This window comes from Oncorhynchus keta, chromosome 30 (genome assembly GCF_023373465.1).
Source record: "Oncorhynchus keta strain PuntledgeMale-10-30-2019 chromosome 30, Oket_V2, whole genome shotgun sequence".
Lineage (NCBI taxonomy): Eukaryota > Metazoa > Chordata > Actinopteri > Salmoniformes > Salmonidae > Oncorhynchus > Oncorhynchus keta.
In genome coordinates, this window is record NC_068450.1 from 54,468,061 (window position 1) to 54,489,333 (window position 21,273).

At 44.6% G+C, this 21,273-nt stretch overlaps 1 protein-coding gene across 2 annotated transcripts in view; it reads left to right on the top strand.

The window, feature by feature from the left end:
* The window catches only part of LOC118363159 (zinc finger protein GLI2-like), an 88,930-nt gene extending 68,154 nt beyond the window's left edge, over positions 1-20,776 (top strand). For both annotated transcript variants that reach the window (XM_052488548.1, XM_052488547.1), the window contains exons 8-13: positions 4,478-4,618; positions 7,341-7,490; positions 14,323-14,487; positions 16,883-17,146; positions 18,421-18,790; positions 18,918-20,776. In XM_052488548.1, the coding sequence (XP_052344508.1) occupies positions 4,478-4,618; positions 7,341-7,490; positions 14,323-14,487; positions 16,883-17,146; positions 18,421-18,790; positions 18,918-20,635 (2,808 nt within the window). In that variant the 3' untranslated portion in view covers positions 20,636-20,776. The remainder of the gene's footprint in view (positions 1-4,477; positions 4,619-7,340; positions 7,491-14,322; positions 14,488-16,882; positions 17,147-18,420; positions 18,791-18,917) is intronic.
* The last annotated feature ends 497 nt before the right edge of the window (positions 20,777-21,273 follow it).

The following is a 21,273-nucleotide window of genomic DNA, read 5'->3' on the forward strand; positions in this document are numbered from 1 at the left end:
GTTTTCATAACAATCGGAAATCTGTATTTTTGGGCGCCGATTTCTGATTATTAAAAAAATATATATATTTTTTATACCTTTTATTTAACTAGGCAAGTCAGTTAAGAACACATTCTTATTTTCAATGACTGCCTAGGAACTGTGGGTTAACTGCCTTGTTCAGGTGCAGAACGACAGATTTTCACCTTGTCAGCTCAGGGGTTCCAATCTTGCAACCGCACAGTTAACTAGTCCAACGCTCTAACCATTGCAGTCCACGAGTAGCCTGCCTGTTACATGAATGCAGTAGAAGCCAAGGTAAATTGCTATCTAGCATTAAACTTATCTTGTAAAAAACAATTCATCATAATCACTAGTTATAACTACTAATCCAGTTTAGCAGGCAATATTAACCAGGTGAAATTGTGTCATTTCTCTTGCGTTCATTGCACGCAGAGTCAGGGTATATGCAACAGTTTGGGCTGCCTGGCTAATTGCGAACTTTTTTGCCAGAATTTTACATAATTATGACATACATTGAAGGTTGTGCAATGTAACAAGAATATTTAGACTTATGGATGCCACCCGTTAGATAAAATACCGAACAGTTCCGTATTTCACTGAAATAATAAACGTTTTGTTTTCGAAATGATAGTTTCCAGATTCGATCATATTAATGACCAAAGGCTCGTATTTCTGTGTGTTATTATGTTATAATTAAGTCTGATTTGATAGAGCAGTCTGCAGCAGGCCCGTAATCATTCATTCAAACAGCACTTTTGTGCGTTTTGCCAGCAGCTCTTCGCAAGCACAGCGCTGTTTATGACTTCAAGCCTATCAGCCTAATGGCTGGTGTAACCGATGTGAAATGGCTAGCTAGTTAGCTGGGTGTGGGCTAATACTGTTTCAAACGTTACTCGCTTTTAGATTTGGAGTAGTTATTCCCCTTGGCTTTTGTGGAGCGATGGATAACGATGCTTCAAGTGTGGCTGTTGTCGATGTGTTCCTGGTTCGATCCCAGGTAGGGGCGAGGAGGGGGACGGAAGCTATACTGTTACACTGGCAATACTATTGTGCCTATAAGAACATCCAATAGTCAAAGGTAAATGAAATACAAATGGTATAGAGAGAAATAGTCCTATAAATACTATATTAACTACAACCTAAAACATCTTACCTTGGAATATTGAAGTCTCATGTTAAAAGGAACCACCAACTTTCATATGTTCTCATGTTCTGAGCAAGGAACTTAAATGTTAACTTTTCTACATGGCACATAATTTACATGGCACACATTTTTACATGGCACATATTACTTTCTTCTCCAACACTTTGTTTTTGCATTATTTAAACCAAATTGAACATGTTTCATTATTTATTTGAGGCTAAATTGATTTTATTGATGTTTTATATTAAGTAAAAATAAGTGTTAATTTAGTATTGTTGTAATTGTCATTATTACAAAAATAAAAAATAAAATAAAAAAATTGGCCGATTAATCGGTATCGGCTTTTTTGGTCCTCCAATAATCGGTATCGGCGTTGAAAAATCATATTAAAAAATGATCAATCCTCTGCAACTGATGGGGTAAAAAAAAAGTTTCCGTTGCTTCCTTTCCTCTGCCATTTCCCAGCAAATAGTCCTCTGTCCTGAACTGACACAGACCCCTGGGAACCAGCCAGTCCCCTGACCCCCTTTCTTTCTCTGCTACGGCTGAAAGAAGAAAAACTCTGTGTGATAAGAGCTTTGCATCCATTCGTTTGTTCCTCCCCGCTCTTCTTTTCTCCCTGGCTGCTGTAAACTGTGCCACAACACTTCATTTCAATGAAATATTGGCCAGACGTTATTGTCATCGGAGGTGCATCTCTCTCTCTCTCTCTCTCTTTTGACAAATTTGCGGAGCCCTCCTCTCCGACTCAGAGGCAGGTTTGGGTTTGTGCCTGATGCATGGGGATGGCGGTGTACACAGTCGTCTTGGGGCCAGTAGAATTGATGAAGATAGTGGCGCGGGGCAGAGATAAACATGCTGCAGTCAGCACATTGGAGCAGGGAAGGATGGGAGGCTGGAGCTGTGGAGAGAGAAAGAGGAGACCAGGGAATGGGCTGCACATCACACAAACACACACACACACACACAGCCTGCAGGCCTGGGAACTGTCTTAGATGTGTCAACGAATCTCTGCCTGGACAGAAAAAAAATTCTGTCTGTTACATGTACATTATTAGTCACTCTGTTCCTCCAGGCAAGTCAATCTGGGCTATCTCGGATAATGTCAGGGTGTCCCCTCCCCACATCAGTAGCAGTTAATAATAATATATGCCATTTAGCAGACACTTTTATCCAAAGCGACTTACAGTCATGTGTGCATACATTCTACGTATGGGTGGTCCCGGGAATCGAACCCACTACCCTGGCATTACAAGCGCCATGCTCTACCAACTGAGCTACAGAAGGACCATAGTAGTTGAACAGGGATGCAAACTGGTGAGTGCCCAAAAAGGTGACACTTTTTTGTTGTTGCATTGAAATATGCAAAAAATCCCTGCTTAGGGGGAAATGCAGGTTCTAACCAATTAGAGAAGGCATATGATCTACATGATCAGTCCCTGTGTGTAAAAGAAAAAGTGCTTAATGTGATAATGATGTAACAGTAATGTAACAGTATAACTTTAGACCATACCCGGGCGCGAACCAGGGACCCTCTGCACACATCAACAACTGACACCCACGAAGCATCGTTACCTATCGCTCCACAAAAGCCGCGGCCCCTGCAGAGCAAGGGGAACTACTACTTCAAGGTCTCAGAGCAAGTGACGTCACCGATCGAAACGCTATTTAGCGCGAACCACCGCTAACTAAGCTAGCCGTTTCACATCCGTTACACTAACTCACAGCTAAAAAATGTAAAGAAAGCAATCCAATGTTATTTGTTGCCTAGACTTTACTGCAAATGAAAAAACAATACACTAATATTGCAGTTAGCCATGACAGCCTTTACAATAGAATGCTTGTGACCACACACACACACACATCTAAATATTGCACTTGGGGGAAAAAACATCTTAAAATAGAATGAAACAAACAGGCATTCTATTTTTGTTCTATTATAGTGGCCACTATAGTAGACATCGATCAAGTGCACAAGGCTACGTGTGCAAAAATAACCTTCACGGAGTAAAACATGTAATAATCCCCCCTCACTCACATACACAAGTGTTACTGTCAAATTCAACACAACAAAAGCAATATCTTTGGGCTACACTGCACATTATAGCATTGTACACTTTCTGCCTGTGAACATCGGTTCTACAATGTGCCATCAGAGCATGATACTCTTTGTTGGCATAATTGATCTCTTTCAGGCAGAGAGTACACCTAGCATACCCCTTTTTATCCACTGTATTGAAAAAGTGAGAAAGAGTGGACGTGTGTGGTGTTCCTTTCACCTCTATAGTGGCATCCAGTTTAAACCAGGCCCAGCTCCAGCTACACTTGATCCCTGAATCCACTTGTTTAACAAGCAACGCCTCATTTTCACCTAATTCTCTCATTCTGTAAATAAACCACAAATTGTAGAGGAAAAACATTAGTTCACAGATAGTAGTTAGTTCGTTAACTAGATAGCCAGTTAACATTTCACACAGATTGCCAGGGTCCAGTAAGCAACTAACGCGTTATAACTTGAGGAACGGCAAGGAGTCGTATACCAGTTAAAACTAAAGCGAATTGGTTAGGCCACGAATGTTAGCTCATCTGATGTTTAAACGTTAGCTATCTAACGTTAGCTGTCTGATTTTAATAGCCATCTCATTTTCACACCATACACTAAATTATTTGATCAGATAAGTTGGCTAATGTTGCTCAACATTTCTCTGGCTGGCTAACGGAGAATTCGATCCAGCTAGCAAGACACTTGACAATGCTAACAATACTTGTTCCACCACACTTTCTCCCTCACCTCAAACTTTCCGAATACCAGTTGTTTTTCGGTTACAGCTCATGAAGTACGCTTCATCATCTTCTCACCCCGGGTCTCCGTGGTCGGGCTTCTCCAACGTCACCTCTTCGTTATCGTTCAGGGCAAGCTTGCCTTCCCACTCTCCACTGTAACAGGCACGTTGGATGCCTCCTCTCTTCAGTCGCCTGCTGCGCTGCATTCTGCTGTTATGTGGACGATAGGCTGAGCCTTGGATATACAGACAGTATTGCTCCAAACGCGCAGCACTCGTTCGCTTACAGCCAGTAGTGATCCAAAGCCCCCCTCCCCACTCCTCCCATCCTAAAATGTTCTTATCGGATCTACACGAATTCAAAACGGCGACTTCCACCAAAATGTGACTAGTTTGCATCCCTGGTTGAAGTGTTGTTGAGTATAATTTCGGCAGGAGTGTTAATGGCTTGTGTTGGGGTTAAAAGAAATAAGACATATTTCTTAGACTGTAAGAGAGAATGGACTATAAAGTATTCTTCTCTTTTCTCGTGTTCTAACTCTAACAGGATCATCTAAGTGGGATGCTGGGCCTGAAGGAGGACTTGGATAAAGATGAATGCAAGCATGAGCCAGAGATGGTGTATGAGACCAACTGCCACTGGGAAGGATGCTCCAAGGAGTACGACACGCAGGAACAACTGGTCCATGTAAGGAGGGGACGGGGGACAGGAGGGGACGGGGGACAGGAGGGGACGGGGGACATGAGACAGGGATCAGACAAGCATTTCCTTTTTCTTTAACTAGCTCAGAAAATGTTCCTGTGTGTTTTAAAACAACCAGCCTGGAGCTGGTTTCCTAAAAGCACCTTAAGGCTAAGTATGTTACCTGTGGTTCGAACGAAGAAACCAGGCCCTGGGCCAAGAGCAGAGGAAGGTCGCTATCTAATGAGTGTGTGGTGAGAGAGAGGAGGTCTGCCTGTCAGTGCAGCTGGAATAAGTCCAGAATAAATCCCACAGACCTCGAGGTCTATATGAGCTCCCTAACCTCTGACCTCTGACCTCTGAAGCCCAACATAAAGCCATCCTGCCAGGAACACTAAACCCTTAACCCCTCCCTGATTTAGTCTTCACAGTAACCTCTAACAAACTAAGAGTCCATATTTTAGTGCTGCCTAAGACTGAGGCTTGTCAATGGACTTCAACTGGGGTCCTGTTTTATTATGTGTTCCTCCAGATAGATACTGAGAGTCAGGTGATTCATTGGTTGTTCACATAAAGTAAGCTTAGCGTTTAGCTTCCATGAGACTGGGATTGTTTTACTCTTTTGAACTTTTCGGCATGTAGAGTCTTGGTCGAGCAGGGGCATTCCAGGCCGTCACTGAAGCAGAAAGAGAGGGGGACAGACAGACAGACAGACAGACAGACAGACAGACAGACAGACAGACAGAGAGAGAGAGAAAGAAAGAGAGAGCGAGAGGGGGGGCAGAGTGAGAGAGCGAGGGGGAGAGATAGAAGAGAGAGAGAGAGACAAAAAGAGAGAGTGAGTGAGTGAGAGAGAGTGGGAGAGTGGAAGAGTGTGTAAGAGAGAGGAAGAGGAAGAGAGAGAGAGCAGGTTAGCGAGATAGAGGAAGCGAGATAGAGAGGAAGAGTGAGCGGGAGGAAGAGGGAGAGAGAGAGAAGGGGGGCACTGTAACACAGAGGAGCTTTGACTATGGCCTCCATTATCTATCCTCATTGTTTCACTCAGTCACCGACAGTTACACTCCAGCTGAACGTGAAACCTCCGAGATCCTTCCTAATGATAGGCACACATACACACAAACACCTTCCGAATGATAGGCCAGGATGGTTTAGGTTAGGCAGTTACGGACAAAGAGCTGCTTGTCTGAGAGAGCAGTCAACGCACGCTCAACCGCCATGTGTCTTTGGCTTAATTATCATGGGCCAGACATTTAACCAACATGGAGAGAGAGTAGCCTAAGGAATATGTACAATGATGGTCCTTGTCACCAAAGTGTGTGTGTGTATATGTGTGTATATGTGTGTATATGTGTGTGTGTGTGTGAATGCAAATATGCTTGTTAGCGCTGAACTCTTGCAAGGAAAAAAGTTTCTTTAGTTGCTGCACGGTTGAAACTCAAGCATCCTATTGGTTACCTTGTTGTTAGTCATTCCTGATGTTCTCAGGGTATTAAGTCCTTTTCTGCAGATGTGTTCATCAAAGGATCCCAGGAAACAGCGGTGTTTGAGTTGTAATCCCTCCACACTCACTGGGCCCCCGCACTCAACCACTACAGCCCTAATGAGGGAGGTGCACAATACCTGTCCAGGCCCATTCGTCCGAGGCTATGCACGCCAGCCAGCGGGATGCCACATCAGTCTTGGATAAGAGAGTTGGAAATCCGTCACGGGGCAATTCCATTAAATGAAAGTGTTGAGAGGCTGCCCCTTTAGACACATACAAACAGAGCGGAGCAAAGGAGCATTTGCCTGTTGGACGATTGATTTTAATTTCCCTAACCGTAGAACCCCTCTTGTGGAAAAAAAAGTAGACTAGTGGAACTCATCAAACAGAGCCACACTGCCTATTGTGCGTCCCGACAACACAAGCACGTCTTTTTCCTTCACTGTCTGACAAACGGAAAGTTAACGGCAAACTTTGATTGATGGCGTTACTCCTCATTTCTTTGATAGGCAAATGGCTGCTCCGCCTCTGTCACAACCTGAAATTGAGTTGTTCTAATAGACCTCTGTCACAGAGAGAACCTCTGTCTCCTGTTGATAGTGTGTTCTCTAAGTAGTACAAATACACTCAACGACAGACAGAACAGAACACAGCTAGAGACCTAATGAAAAAGACAACCTCAGAGGGACTTCTGTGGGGAGAGAAACATCAAATCAACTTGTATTGGTCACATACACGTGTTTAGCAGATGTTATTGCGGGTGTAGCGAAATGCTTGTGTGTCGAGCTCCAACAGTGCAGTAATATCTAACAAGTAATATCTAACGAGTCATGTCTAACACATTTCACAACAATACACACAAATCTAAAGTAAAGGAATTAAGAATATATCATAATTGGACGAGCAATGTCGGAGCAGCATAGACTAAAATACAGTAGAATAGAATACAGTATATACATTTGAGATGAGTAATGCAAAATATGTCAACATTATTAACATCGGGAGAAGTCACAGGCCATGCACAGAAAGAAAACCCCGCCCCTTCCCCTTCGGCACTTATGTAGATTTAAAAGAATTACTACAACTGAATGACGGTTGCTTTACACCGATCCAATCCCTTAGATCGACACAAGTGTTTAGGGAGCAGGGGCTGGGGGTTGTTACTGGTCGGGACCGCAAGTCTCACAGGCTGTAGAGATCCAGAAAGGTATTAACACGTGTCATCCGGGCGTGTCTCCCCCACAGCACATCAACAACGACCACATCCATGGGGAGAAGAAGGAGTTTGTGTGCCGCTGGGATGAGTGTTCCAGGGAGCAGAAGCCTTTTAAGGCCCAGTACATGCTGGTGGTTCACATGAGGAGACACACGGGGGAGAAGCCACACAAGTGTACCGTGAGTAACTGATCGTCGCCAGGCTCGGCCTTTCGCTGAGCATTTGCCTCTCTAAACATTTGTAGAGTGTACCGTCACACACACACACACACACACACACACACACACACACACACACACACACACACACACACACACACACACACACACACACACACACACACACACACACACACACACACACACACAACACACACAAAACACACTCACACTCACAGAGAATCACACACAGATGTGTGCAAGCTTGCACACACACAAATCTAGAAATGCCGTTTGGGCTTTTCTCCATATTTCACGTGATCATTCTTGAAAGGGAATAAAAATATGCTTACAGTGTGATTACATTACATATTCACATAGAGGATGTCCCTAAGCTGGTTAGTAGGGTGTTTGTTAGTAGTTTCAGTAAGGGCAAAGGGTCCTTCTTACAGTAAGACCTAGATATATCCTCTACGGTACTGTATTGTAAGTCCCTCATGTACAACATCTAAGACTTTTCTCTCTTCAGGCCAAATCCTTACGTTTTCTCATAAATCATGCACTGATGTCAAGGGGAGATTTGTTTCTAAAGTTAGGATTAGTGACTATAAACAGTGCATTCGGAAAGTATTCAGACCCCTTCACCTTTTCCATATTTTGTTACGTTACAGCCTTATTCTAAAATGGATTAAATCGTTTTTTCCCATCACCAATCTACATACAATACCCCATAATGACAAAGCAACAATCTGATTTTGACATTTTTGCAAATGTATAAGAAATGTAAAACTCAAATAACACATTTACTTAATTATTCAGACCATTTACTCAGTACATTTGGTATTTTATTAGTATCCCCATTAGCTGCTGCAATGCAGCAGCTACTCTTCCTGTGGTTCACACAAAACATGAAACATAATACAGAATGACATAATACAGAACATCAATAGACAAGAACAGCTCAAGGACAGAACTACATACAGTGGGGAGAACAAGTATTTGATACACTGCCGATTTTGCAGGTTTTCATACTTACAAAGCATGTAGAGGTCTGTAATTTTTATCATTGGTACACTTCAACTGTGAGAGACAGAATCTAAAACAAAAATCCAGAAAATCACATTGTATGATTTTTAAGTAATTAATTAGCATTCTTTTGCATGACATAAGTATTTGATCACCTACCAACCAGTAAGAATTCCGGCTCTCACAGACCTGCTCGTTTTTCTTTAAGAAGCTCTCCTGTTCTACACTCATTACCTGTATTAACTGCACCTGTTTGAACTCGTTACCTGTATAAAAGACACCTGTCCACACACTCAATCAAACAGACTCCAACCTTTCCACAATGGCCAAGACTAGAGAGCTGTGTAAGGACATCAGGGATAAAATTGTATACCTGCACAAGGCTGGGATGGGCTACAGGACAATAGGCAAGCAGCTTGGTGAGAAGGCAACAACTGTTGGCGTAATTATTAGAAAAATGGAAGAAGTTCAAGATGACGGTCAATCACCTTCGGTCTGGGGCTCCATGCAAGATCTCACCTTGTGGGGCATCAATGATCATGAGGAAGGTGATGGATCAGCCCAGAACTACACGGCAGGACCTGGTTAATAACCTGAAGAGAGCTGGGACCACAGTCTCAAAGAAAACCATTAGTAACACACTACACTGTCATGGATTAAAATCCTGCAGCACAGGCAAGGTCCCCCTGCTCAAGCCAGCGCATGTCCAGGCCCGTCTGAAGTTTGCCAATGACCATCTGGATGATCCAGAGGAGGAATGGGAGAAGGTCGTGTGGTCTGATGAGACAAAAATCGAGCTTTTTGGTCTAAACTCCACTCGCCGTGTTTAGAGGAAGAAGAAGGATGAGTACAAACCCAAGAAATCCATCCCAACCGTGAAGCATGGAGGTGGAAACATAATTCTTTGGGGATGCTTTTCTGCAAAGGGGACAGGACGACTGCACCGTATTGAGGGGAGGATGGATGGGGCCATGTAGCGCGAGATCTTGGCCAACAACCTTCTTCCCTCAGTAAGAACATTGAAGATGGGTCATGGCTGGGTCTTCCAGCATGACAACGACCCGAAACACACAGCCAGGGCAATTAAGGAGTGGCTCCGTAAGAAGCATCTCAAGGTCCTGGAGTGGCCTAGCCAGTCTCCAGACCTGAACCCAATAGAAAATCTTTGGAGGGAGCTGAAAGTCCGTATTGCCCAGCGACAGCCCCGAAACCTGTAGGATCTGGAGAAGGTCTGAATGGAGGAGTGGGCCAAAATCCCTGCTGCAGTGTGTGCAAACCTGGTCAAGAACTACAGGAAACGTATGATCTCTGTAATTGCAAACAAAGGTTTCTGTACCAAATATTAAGTTCTGCTTTTCTGATGTATCAAACACTTATGTCATGCGATAAAATTCTAATTAATTACTTAAAAATCATACAATGTGATTTTCTGGATTTTTGTTTTAGATTCCGTTTCTCACAGTTGAAGTGTACCTATGATACAGACCTCTACATGCTTTGTAAGTAGGAACTGCAAAATCGGTTAGTGTATCAAATACTTGTTCTCCCCACTGTACCTACATTAAAATGGCACATGTAGCCTACATATCAATGCATACATACAAACTATCTAGTTATAGGGGGAGAGGGGAGAGGCGTTGTGCCGTGAGGTGTTGCTTTATCTGTTTTTTTAAACCAGGTTTGCTGTTTATTTGAACAATATGAGATGGAAGGAAGTTCCATGCAATTAGGGCTCTATATAATACTGAACGCTTTATTGAATTTGTTCTGGATTTGGGGACTGTGAAAAGACCCCTGGTGGCATATCTGGTGGGATAAGTGTGTGTGTCAGAGCTGTGTGTAAGTTGACTATGCAAATAATTTGGGATTTTCAACACAATGTTTCTTATAAAAATAAGTGATGCAGTCAGTCTCTCCTCAACTCTCAGCCAAGAGAGACTGGTATGCATAGTATTTATATCAGCCCTCTGATTACAATGAAGATCAAAACGTGCCGCTCGGTTCTGGGCTGCAGCTTAACTCGGTCTTTCCTTGCAGCACCGGACCACACGACTGGACAATAATCAAGATTAGACAAAAGAGCCCGCAGAACTTGCTTTTTGGAGTATGGTGTCAAAAAATCTGAGCACCTCTTTATTACGGCCAGAACTCTCCCCATATTTACAACCATTGAATTTATATGTTTTTAACCAAGACCGTTTACAATCTAAAGTAATGGCAAGTAATTTAGTCTCCTAAACTTGTTCAACAGCCACAAAATTCATTATCCGGTTTCAGCTGAGGTCTAAAACGTAAGGAATGATTTGTACGAAATACAATGCTCTTAGCTTTAGAGATGTTCAGGACAAGTTTATTACTGGCCACCCATTCCAAAACAGACTGCAACTCTTTGTTAAGGGTTTAAGTGACTTCATTAGCTGTGGTTGCTGATGCGTATATGGTTGAATCTTAAGCACACATGGACACACATGCTTTGTTTAATGCCAGTGGCAGGTCATTGGTAAAAAATAGAAAAGAGTAGAGGGCCTAGAGAGCTGCCCTGCGGTACACCACACTTTACATGTTTGACATTAGAGAAGCTTCCATTAAAGAAAACCCTTTGAGTTATATTAGATAGATAGCTCTGAATCCACGACATGGCATAGGTTGAAAAGCCATAACACAACAACAGGTTATGGTCAATAATATCAAAGACTGCATTAAAATCTAACAGTACAGCTCCCACAATCTTCTTATTGCAATTTATTTCAACCAATCATCCATCATTTGTGACAGTGCATGTTGAGTTCCCTTCTCTATAAGCATGCTGAAAGTCTGTTGTTAATCTGTTTACAGAGAAATAGCATTGTATTTGGTCAAACATAATATTTTACAACAGTTTGCTAAGAGCTGGCAGCAAGCTTATAGGTCTGCTGTTAGAACCAGTAAAGGCTGCTTTACCACTCTTGGGTAGCGGAATTACTTTGGCTTCCTTCCAGCCCTGACAAAGACTTTCCTCTAGGCTCAGATTAAAAATATTACAGATAGGTGTGGCTATAGAGTCAGCTACCATCCTCAGTTGCTTTCCATCTAAGTTGTCAATGCCTGGAGGTTTGTCATTATTGATCGATAACAAAAAATGTCCCACTTCTCCCACATAACTTTACAAAATTCAACCTTGCAATCCTTTTCTTTAATTATTTGTTTTTTTTATGCATGAATACAATTGCTTACTGTTCATTGTTGGCATTTCCTGCCTACGTTTGCCCACTTTGCCAATGAAATAATCATAAAAATAATTGGCAACATCAAATGGTTTTGTGATGAATAAGCCATCTGATTCAATGAAAGGTGGAGTTGAATTTGTCTTTCTGCCCATAATTTCATTTAAAGTACTCCAAAGGTTTTTTCCATCGTTCTTTAGATCATTGATATTGGCTTCATAATACAGTTTAATCTTCTTTTTTGTTGAGTTTAGACACATTGCTCAATTTGCAGTAAGTAAGCCAGTCAGATGTGCAGCCAGACTTATTAGCCATTCGTTTCGCTACATCTCTTTCAACCATACAGTTGTTCAATTCCTCATCAATCCATGGATCCTTCACAGTTCTACCAGCGAGTTGCTTAACAGGTGCATGCTTATCAATAGTTGGAAGAAGCAATTTCATAAATGCATCAAGTGCAGCGTCTAGATGCTCCTCATTAATCACATCAGACCAACAAATATTTTTAACATCGTCCGCATAAGAGTCACAGCAAAATCTTTTGTATGGTCTCTTATACACTATTTTAGGTCCAGCTGTTAGAACTTTGGCTCTCCTGGATGTAGCCACTATATTGTGGTCACTGCATCCAATGGGTACGGATACAGCTTCAGAACAAAGTTCTACAGCATTAGTAAAAACGTGATCAATATATTTGGATGATCTTGTACTTGTAGTGTTTATAAACACCCTGGTAGGTTGGTTAATAACCTGAACCAGATTACAGGTACTGGTTACAGTGAGAAGCTTCCTCTTGAGCTGATGTCTTGATGAAACCAGTCAATATTCAGGTCCCCAAGAAAGTAGCCCTCTCTGTTTACATCTCATACACTATCAAGCATTTCACACATATTATTTAGATACTGACTGTTAGCACATACAGTAAGTGGCCTATAGCAACACCCCAAAAGAAAAGGCTTTAGATGTGCCAAGTGAACCTGCAACCACAACACTTCAATAACACTTGACATAAGATCTTCTCTAAGCATTACAGGGATATGGCTCTGAATATATACAGCAACACCTCCCCCATAAGCATTTCTGTCTCTTCTATAGATGTTATACCCTTGTATTGCTACTGCTGCATTATCAAATGAATTATCTAAGTGAGTCTCAGAAATGGCTAATATATGAATGTTATCTGATGTTAGCAAGTTATTGATTTCAGGAACCTTATTTCTAAGGCTACACATATTAATATGGGCTATTTTCAGCCCTTTCCTGGGTAGCTTATCAGAGACAGACATAATACTGGAGAGAGCAAACAAGGTAAGAGAAAAAAATATACATTTAGCAAGTCATTAATCAGTGTGTGTGTGTGTGTGTGTGTGTGTGTGTGTGTGTGTGTGTGTGTGTGTGTGTGTGTGTGTGTGTGTGTGTGTGTGTGTGTGTGTGTGTGTGTGTGTGTGTGTGTGTGTGTGTGTGTGTGTGTGTGTGTGTGTGCTGCGTTGTTGAAGCTATGAACCCATAGGTTTGGCTCTCTCATCCCTTCCAGGCTTCTGGGAGGGGGGGGTGGACAATGCGCCTGTCATAGCGGATGTAAGCAATGTCCCCGCGAGCTCTGGCAGCTTTCATGGCTGGGATCAGTTCTTTCCTCTTCTGGCGCACAGCTACTTTGTTGAAGCACCTTTGGCAGTGACTGCAGCCAAAATCCAACAGGACTGTCATGTTCCTTTTACTGAGGAGTGGCTTCTGTCTGGCCACTCTACCATAAAGGCCTGATTGGTGGAGTGCTGCAGAGATGGTTGACCTTCTGGATGATTCTCCTATCTCCACAGAGGAACTCTGGATCTCTGTCAGAGTGACTATCGGGTTCTTGGTCACCTCCCTGACCAAGGCCTTTCTTCCCTGATTGCTCAGTTTGGCCAGGCAGCCAGCTCTAGGAAGAGTCTTGGTGGTTCAAAACGTCTTCCATTTAAGAATGATGGAGGCCACTGTGTTCTTGGGGACCTTCAATGCTGCAGACATTTTTTGGTACCCTTCCCCAGATCTGTGCCTCGAAGCTCTACAGACAATTCCTTCGACCTCATGGCTTGGTTTTTGCTCTGACATGCACTGTCAACATTGGGAACTTATATAGACAGGTGTGTGCATTTCCAAATCATGTCCAATCAATTGAATTTAACACAGGTGGACTCCAATAAAGTTGTAGAAACAACTCAAGGATGATCAATGGAAACAGGATGCACTTGAGCTCAATTTTGAGTCTCAAAGCAAAGGGTCTGAATAGTTATGTAAATAACATATTTCTGTTTTTTATTTTTGAAACATTTGATTAAAAAAATCCCAAAACCAGTTTTTGCTTTGTCATTATGGGGTATTGTGTGTCGCTTGATGAGATTTTTTATTCTTTAATAAATTTTAGAATAAGGCTGTAACGTAACAAAATGTGGAAAAAGTGAAGGGGTCTGAATACTTTCCGAATGTATGTGCCTCCACACAAGAGTATCATTCATTACACAATAATTGCAAAGGACATCTTTATAGAAATGAAACAGGAATGGAAAACAAGGATAGATGTGAAATACACTGTACAAAGATCCTGTGTTTGACTGCTTTGGTGTTTTCCTTTCTCTCTCTTGCAGTTTGAGGGCTGCTGTAAGGCCTATTCTCGCCTGGAGAATCTGAAGACCCACCTGCGATCTCACACCGGGGAAAAACCATATGTGTGTGACCACGAGGGATGCAACAAAGCCTTCTCCAACGCCTCGGACAGAGCTAAGCACCAGAATCGCACACACTCCAACGAGGTGCGCTCACGCGCACACACACTTCAATGAGATCCTACTGGGGCTGCCTCCCAAACACCACCCCATCCCCTTCATAGCGCAGTACTTTCAGGGCCCTGGTCTAAAAACAGCGTACTATGCAGGCAATCGGGCACCATTTTGGATGCTGTCAAGCTCCCACACTGCACAGCACTGCAGCTCCATTCTGCCCTGCCAAGACTTCAGACAGACTCACTTATAAAGTCCATTAGATATTCTCTTAGACAGACATGCGTAGGATCAATACTCTTCTACCTTTTGTGACTTACCTTAAGGTCCTGGGCCAAAAGATTGTGGCATCAAGAAAATACAAAACTGACGTATGTATCTTCAATCGGTTGTCTGCTAGCCTTTTACATATTCAGGCTGAAATGAGATGTGTGGACCTTTTCTCATCACGCACGGGGATTGTTCTTGGACGTCTATACTTGCCTCATTAAACCCACGGCCGTGTGTGTGTGTGTTGTGTTCATTTGTGTGTGTGTGTGCGTGCGTGTGTTCCTAAGTGTATGTGTGTGTGTATGCAGGCGTGTGTGTGAGTAAATAATGATGTACGGAACTAATGAGCATGGCAGCCCCACAGTGCATTAGTGTGAATCAAGCGTAGGCATCCCTAATAGAGATCCAGACCACCTGCAGATCACCAATACAAAATGAACCCTGGATCCGTTCCAAGCCTCCTACTGGCCTATCCATCAGGAGATAGAGGAGAGAAGTGTAGGGGGAGAGCACAGCATCCCATGGATCCACACACACGCACGCACGCGCACACACACGCACACACACCAGTATAACTGTAACTTTATTACTGGAAATCGCATAAATCTTAGTGATATTCTGTGGCTGTAAGCAGAACCAACAAGTCACTGGTCTTGCATCCATCATTTATACACTCTAATTGCGTGTTTACAACAACAGCTCGTCACAGCTAATCTGAGTAAGTAGGAGGGGATGGATATTCTAATTCCCAGGCATGTATTTGAATGTTATTAAACAGAATATGAACTGCATGATATTAATCTCACTCTGGATCCTGTGTGGCTCACTTGGTAAGAGTGTGGTGGTAACCACGCCAGGGTTGTCGGTTTGCTTCCCGCTGGGGCCACATTGAAATGTATACACTCACTGTACTGTAAATCGCTTCGCATTAAATACACACTACCGTTCAAAAGTTTGGGTCCATTTAGAAATGTCCTTGTTTTTGAAAGAAAAAAACATTTTTCGGCCATTAAAATAACACCAAATTGATCAGAAATACAGTGTAGACATTGTTAATGTTGTAAATGACTATTGTAGCTGGAAACGGCAGATTATTTTATGGAATATCTACATAGGCATAAAAAGGCCATTTATCAGCAACCATCACTCCTGTGTTCCAATAGCACGTTGTGTTAGATAATCCAAGTTTATTATTTTAAAAGGCTAATTGATCATGAGAAAACCCTTTTGCAATTATGACAGCTGAAAACTGTAGTCCTGATTAAAGAAGCAGTAAAACTGTCCTTCTTTAGACTAGTTGAGTATCTGGAGCATCAGCATGATGCTGGCCTTCTAGGCAGAGTTCCTCTGTCCAGTGTCTGTTCTTTTTCCCATCTTAATCTTTTCTTTTTATTGGCCAGTCTGAGATATGGCTTTTTCTTTGTAAATCTGCATAGGCCAGCATCCCGGAGTTGTCTCTTCACTGTTGACGTTGAGAATGGTGTTTTGCGGGTACTATTTAATAAAGCTGCCAGTTGAGGACTTCCGAGGCGTCTGTTTATCAAACTAGACACTCTAATGTACTTGTGCACCGGGGCCTCCCACTCCTCTTTCTATTCTGGTTTGAGACCGTTTGCGCTGTTCTGTGAAGGGAGTAGTACACAGCGTTGTACCAGATCTTCAGTTTCTTGGCAATTTCGCATAGAATAGCCTTCATTTCTCAAAACAAGAATAGACTGACGAGTTTCAGAAGAAAGTTTTTTGTTTCTGGCCTGTAATCGAACCCACAAATGCTGATGCTCCAGAAAGTCAACTAGTCTAAAGAAGGCCGGTTTTATTGCTTCTTTAATCAGGACAACAGTTTTCAGCTGTGCTAACATAATTGCAAAAGGGGTTATCAATTAGCCTTTTAAAATGATAAACTTGGATTAGCTAACACAACGTGCCACTGGAACACAGGAGTGATGGTTGCTGATAATGGGCCTCTGTATGCCTATGCAGATAAAACAAAAAATTCAATTTCTAGCAACAATTGTCATTTACAACATTAACAATGTCTATACTGTATTTCTGATCCATTTGATGTTATTTTAAATGGACAAAAAATGTGCTTTTCTTTTATCCCATCGGAGTATAACCTTTCTAAATAAAGATGAAATAAATACACTTGTATCCACAGAAACCCTACGTGTGTAAAGTCCCCGGCTGTACGAAGCGCTACACGGACCCCAGCTCTCTCAGGAAGCACGTGAAGACAGTCCACGGACCAGAGGCCCACGTCACCAAGAAACAGCGCAGCGACCTGCCGCCCAGCAGACCCGTTCCACCCAAAGAGAATGGAGAGAACGAGATAGGCCGGGGCACGGAGGAGAAGATGGACAGCACCTCGAGAGGCATGGAGGACTACCTGCAGGTCAAGTCTATCAAGACGGAGAAGTCTGTGGTAAGAGATCATCTGGTGAAAGAGAGATCATTTGGAGTAGAAGTGGAAATATAATTCAGCAAACACAGACCGTTTTTAGGTTACCGTACGGTTATGTGTGCCCTCCCAATCTATGGTTTAGCCACTTTATAGATTTGTGCAATCAGATAAGGGGCGGCAGGTAGCCTAGTGGTTAGAGCATTGGGCCAGTAACCGAGAGGTTGCTAGATTGAATCCCCGAGCTGACAAGGTAAAAATCTGTTGATTCTGTCCCTGAACAAGGCAGTTAACCCACTGTTCCTGGGCTGTCATTGTAAATAAGAATTTGTTCTTAACTGACTTGCCTGGTTAAATACAAATAATGCCCTTCTACTTTCTCACTCAGAGCCCCTACTAACAATGGCATGCAAATCTTACCTAACAAACTTTTATCCTTCCTATCTAACACTCTCTGCACGTTTCCTTTCCATTTCTCTTCTCTTTGAAACTTTCCTTAAGGACAGACCTTACTAAGGTGAGCACAGCTTCAGTTTGAGCTTCAGTTCATTACAGAATATCTTTCATAATATCTCCCTTCATTTCATCATCATGTTCTGCTGCTGTATGACAAGCCATAGCCAGTAAGGAACACAGTCCAAACATGTGTATAATAGTTATTACAGAATCTGAAGTCCTCATTACTGTACACCATAAAGAGGGACTGGGGAGCCCCACAACCCAGAGAGCCACAGATTCATAGCCCCGTGTGCTGGCCTAGCATGTACTCAAGCATCCTTTCATCTCCCCCATTTCTAATTCACAGACAGTCTAAAGAGCGCTGTAATCTGTAGCCACCCCAACCAACACTCGTTATTTACAATTAAAGTTGTGGAGAAAAGAACTTGCATGATTCACTGTACATCTCCTTATGTTGTTCTGTTATCACTGTTCTACTTCCTCTTCGTTAGATGGCGATCCCTTTCCTTTTTAGATATAAACATGTTTTCTCTCTCTCTCTCTCTCTCTCTCTCTCTCTCTCTCTCTCTCTCTCTCTCTCTCTCTCTCTCTCTCTCTCTCTCTCTCTCTCTCTCTCTCTCTCTCTCTCTCTCTCTCTCTCTCTCTCTCTCTCTCTCTCTCTCTCTCTCTCTCTCTCTCTCTCTCTCTCTCTCTCTCTCTCTCTCTCTCTCTCTCTCTCTCTCTCTCTCTCTCTCTCTCTCTCTCTCTCTCTCTCTCTCTCTCTCTCTCTCTCTCTCTCTCTCTCTCTCTCTCTCTCTCTCTCTCTCTCTCTCTCTCTCTCTCTCTCTCTCTTTCTCTAGATGTATCAGTCCAGCCCTGGTGGTCAGTCATCATGTAGCAGCGAGCCGTCGCCACTTGGCAGTTCCACCAACCATGACAGTGGAGTAGAGATGGCCCTCCACAGCGGCGGGGGCAGCATGGGGGACCTGACTGGACTGGACGACCCCTCGGGGCCCCTCATGGACTCCTCCTTCTCTGGCCTCTCGTCTGGGACAGCAGGGGTCGGGGTGGGCCTCCACCTACGTCAACACCTAGGCCTCAGCCACATCCACGGACTAGAACACCTGAAGAAGGAGAAACTGAAGACGGCGAGGGACTCCTGCCAGTGGGCCAATCATCATCCAGCTCCTCCAGTCCAGAACACCAAGCTACCGCCCATACCAGCAAGCGGTGAGTAAACATAAAAAGAAAGAAGTAACCAGTGTTTTCATAATTATCCTTTTTGAGTATTCAGTACATTCATAAATCTATTCAGGCTACATTCCTCCTGTGTGAAATCAATTCTTCTTCGCTTCAGGGTCCCTTTTGGAGAGTGGAAATATGTGTGGCGGGCCTGGATCGTTCAGCCTCAGTGAGCTGTGTTCCAGTAAGGTGACTGTCCTGAACCAGCTGGACCATCTGATGGAGCGCAGGGACAGCGCCACCAGCACCATCTCCTCTGCCTACATCAGCCGCCGCTCCTCTGGCATCTCCCCCTGCTACTCCAGCCGCCGCTCCAGCGACGCCTCCGCGTTCAGTGGCCACCGCCACCACAACATCAGCTCCACCGGCTCCTACGACCCCATCTCTGCAGACCTGTCCCGCCGCTCCAGCGACGCCAGCCAGTGTGGGGGTGGTGGAGGAGGGGGACGGCTGCCCAGTCACCTCAGCCTCACCCCCGCCCAGCACTACCACCTCAAGGCGAAATATGCGGCGGCTACAGGCGGAGCCCCACCCACACCTTTACCCAACATGGAGAGGATGAGTCTCAAGACCTGCTTGGCCCTCTACAGGGACGCTTCCCAGGGAGACTCGTCGTCTTGTTACTCCTCCTTCGACCCCGTTGTCCCCAGTGGGGTTCCCAGGCGCTGCAGCGGCGATATGGGAAACTATAACGGCCGCAGCATGATGCCCCACGAAGCTCCGTCCAACCTTCCCCGTCGGGCTAGCGACCCCGTCCCCCGGCGGCCGTCCCTGGACCCGCTGTCCCCGCTGTCCCATCAGCCTCAGGTGCAGCACTACAACAGCACGGGCAACATGCAGAACCTCCACCCACACGCCTCCCTGCCGATACAGGCCCTGTCTGCAGCCGAGCGGCGCCACTTGGTGCTCCAGAGCCACCAGCCGCGCTCCGACGACAGCCTGCAGCGATACCCCTACTGCCCCCGGCCGCCAAGCATCTCTGAGAATGTGGCCATGGAGACCATGGCCGGCGATATGAGCGGTAGACGCAACAGCAGTGAGGAGGAGATGATGGTACTTCCGGATGACGTCGTTCACTACATCACCGCTCAGGGCGGAGCTGGTGAGTCAGACTGTGCCAACGGGTACAACCGACAAGCACAATGTGGTTTCCATGGAAACACAATAAACCCTAACCCCCAGCAACAACAGCAGTTTTACCACCAGGGAAGGATGGCTGTGGTGGACACCAATATGAGTATGAACCCTTCGTCTGCACCACAAACCAAGCGCCTCTCCTGTGCCCTAAGCCCAGGCCATCCGAAGCAGTCTTTCCCCTCCTCACTCAGTAAGACAAGCACCATGCCGGTACAGTGGAATGAGGTCAGCTCAGGGACTGTGGAAGCTCTTCACAACCCAACCCAACATCTGCCGTTTGGTCGAAGCAACTCAAAACTCGCCATGGTCCAACAGAAACAGAACTTTGTCTCGTTCCAGAAGCAGAATCTTAATTCCAACCAACACATTGCACAGATTAACCACAACCTGGCTCATGCAGCCCAGCAGGGGAGATACATACAGCAGCAGAAGACAGACTCCAGGCTGGGCTGTGTCCAGCAACAGAGCCTACAGCAACAGCAGCCCGCTAATGCTAACCTCAATGAACGAGTGAGACTCGAGTATGGGTTTAACCAGGGTCTCGGTCCTATTGATGCTAACGCTAACCAGCGGTCCTCCTGTAGTAGTATGGCAGTTGGTGGCACAGTGCACAGTGTAGACACGCAGAACAGCCGACTGAGGACGCAGCCAGGGGGAGTCAATCGTCTCAAGTCACATTTAAGGATAGCGGTGTGAATTCTTCGCGGATGATCTCACATCAACAGAAATATAATATAGCGTCCCAGGTTCAGCATCCTATACAGATTGGAGGTCAAATACTCATCCAGCCAAGACCGCCCACAGAACATAAGTCTCTAAGCAGACAGCATTCAGGGTCAATGACAAACTCAATTGGCAATCACTGCAGCAATGGCAACAACACAGACAACAATGTTATGTTCTACACAGGACAGATACACGTGTTTGGGCCAAACGGTAACGTCAACATGCAGATGATGACATCACCAGTAGTGGATGTTCTTCAATGTCCGTCAGACAGCACTGAGACCTCCATGACCTCACCGGGAGTAAACAACCAGGTCTCCAGTACGGTGGACTCGTCCAATGGGACAGGGGCAGAGGATCCCCAGATTGACTTTGACACCATGCTGGATGACGGGGACCACTCCAGCCTGATGTCAGGCACCATCAGCCCCAGTATCCTCCAGAGTCTGTCCCAGACCTCCTCCAGACTCACCACCCCCCGGAACTCTGTCACCCTGCCCTCCCTGCCCCTCCCTGCAGGGGGCAGCAACATGGCCATCGGCGATATGAGCTCCCTGCTCACCGCGCTTGCAGAAGAGAACAAGTTCCTCAGCATGATGTCATAAGGA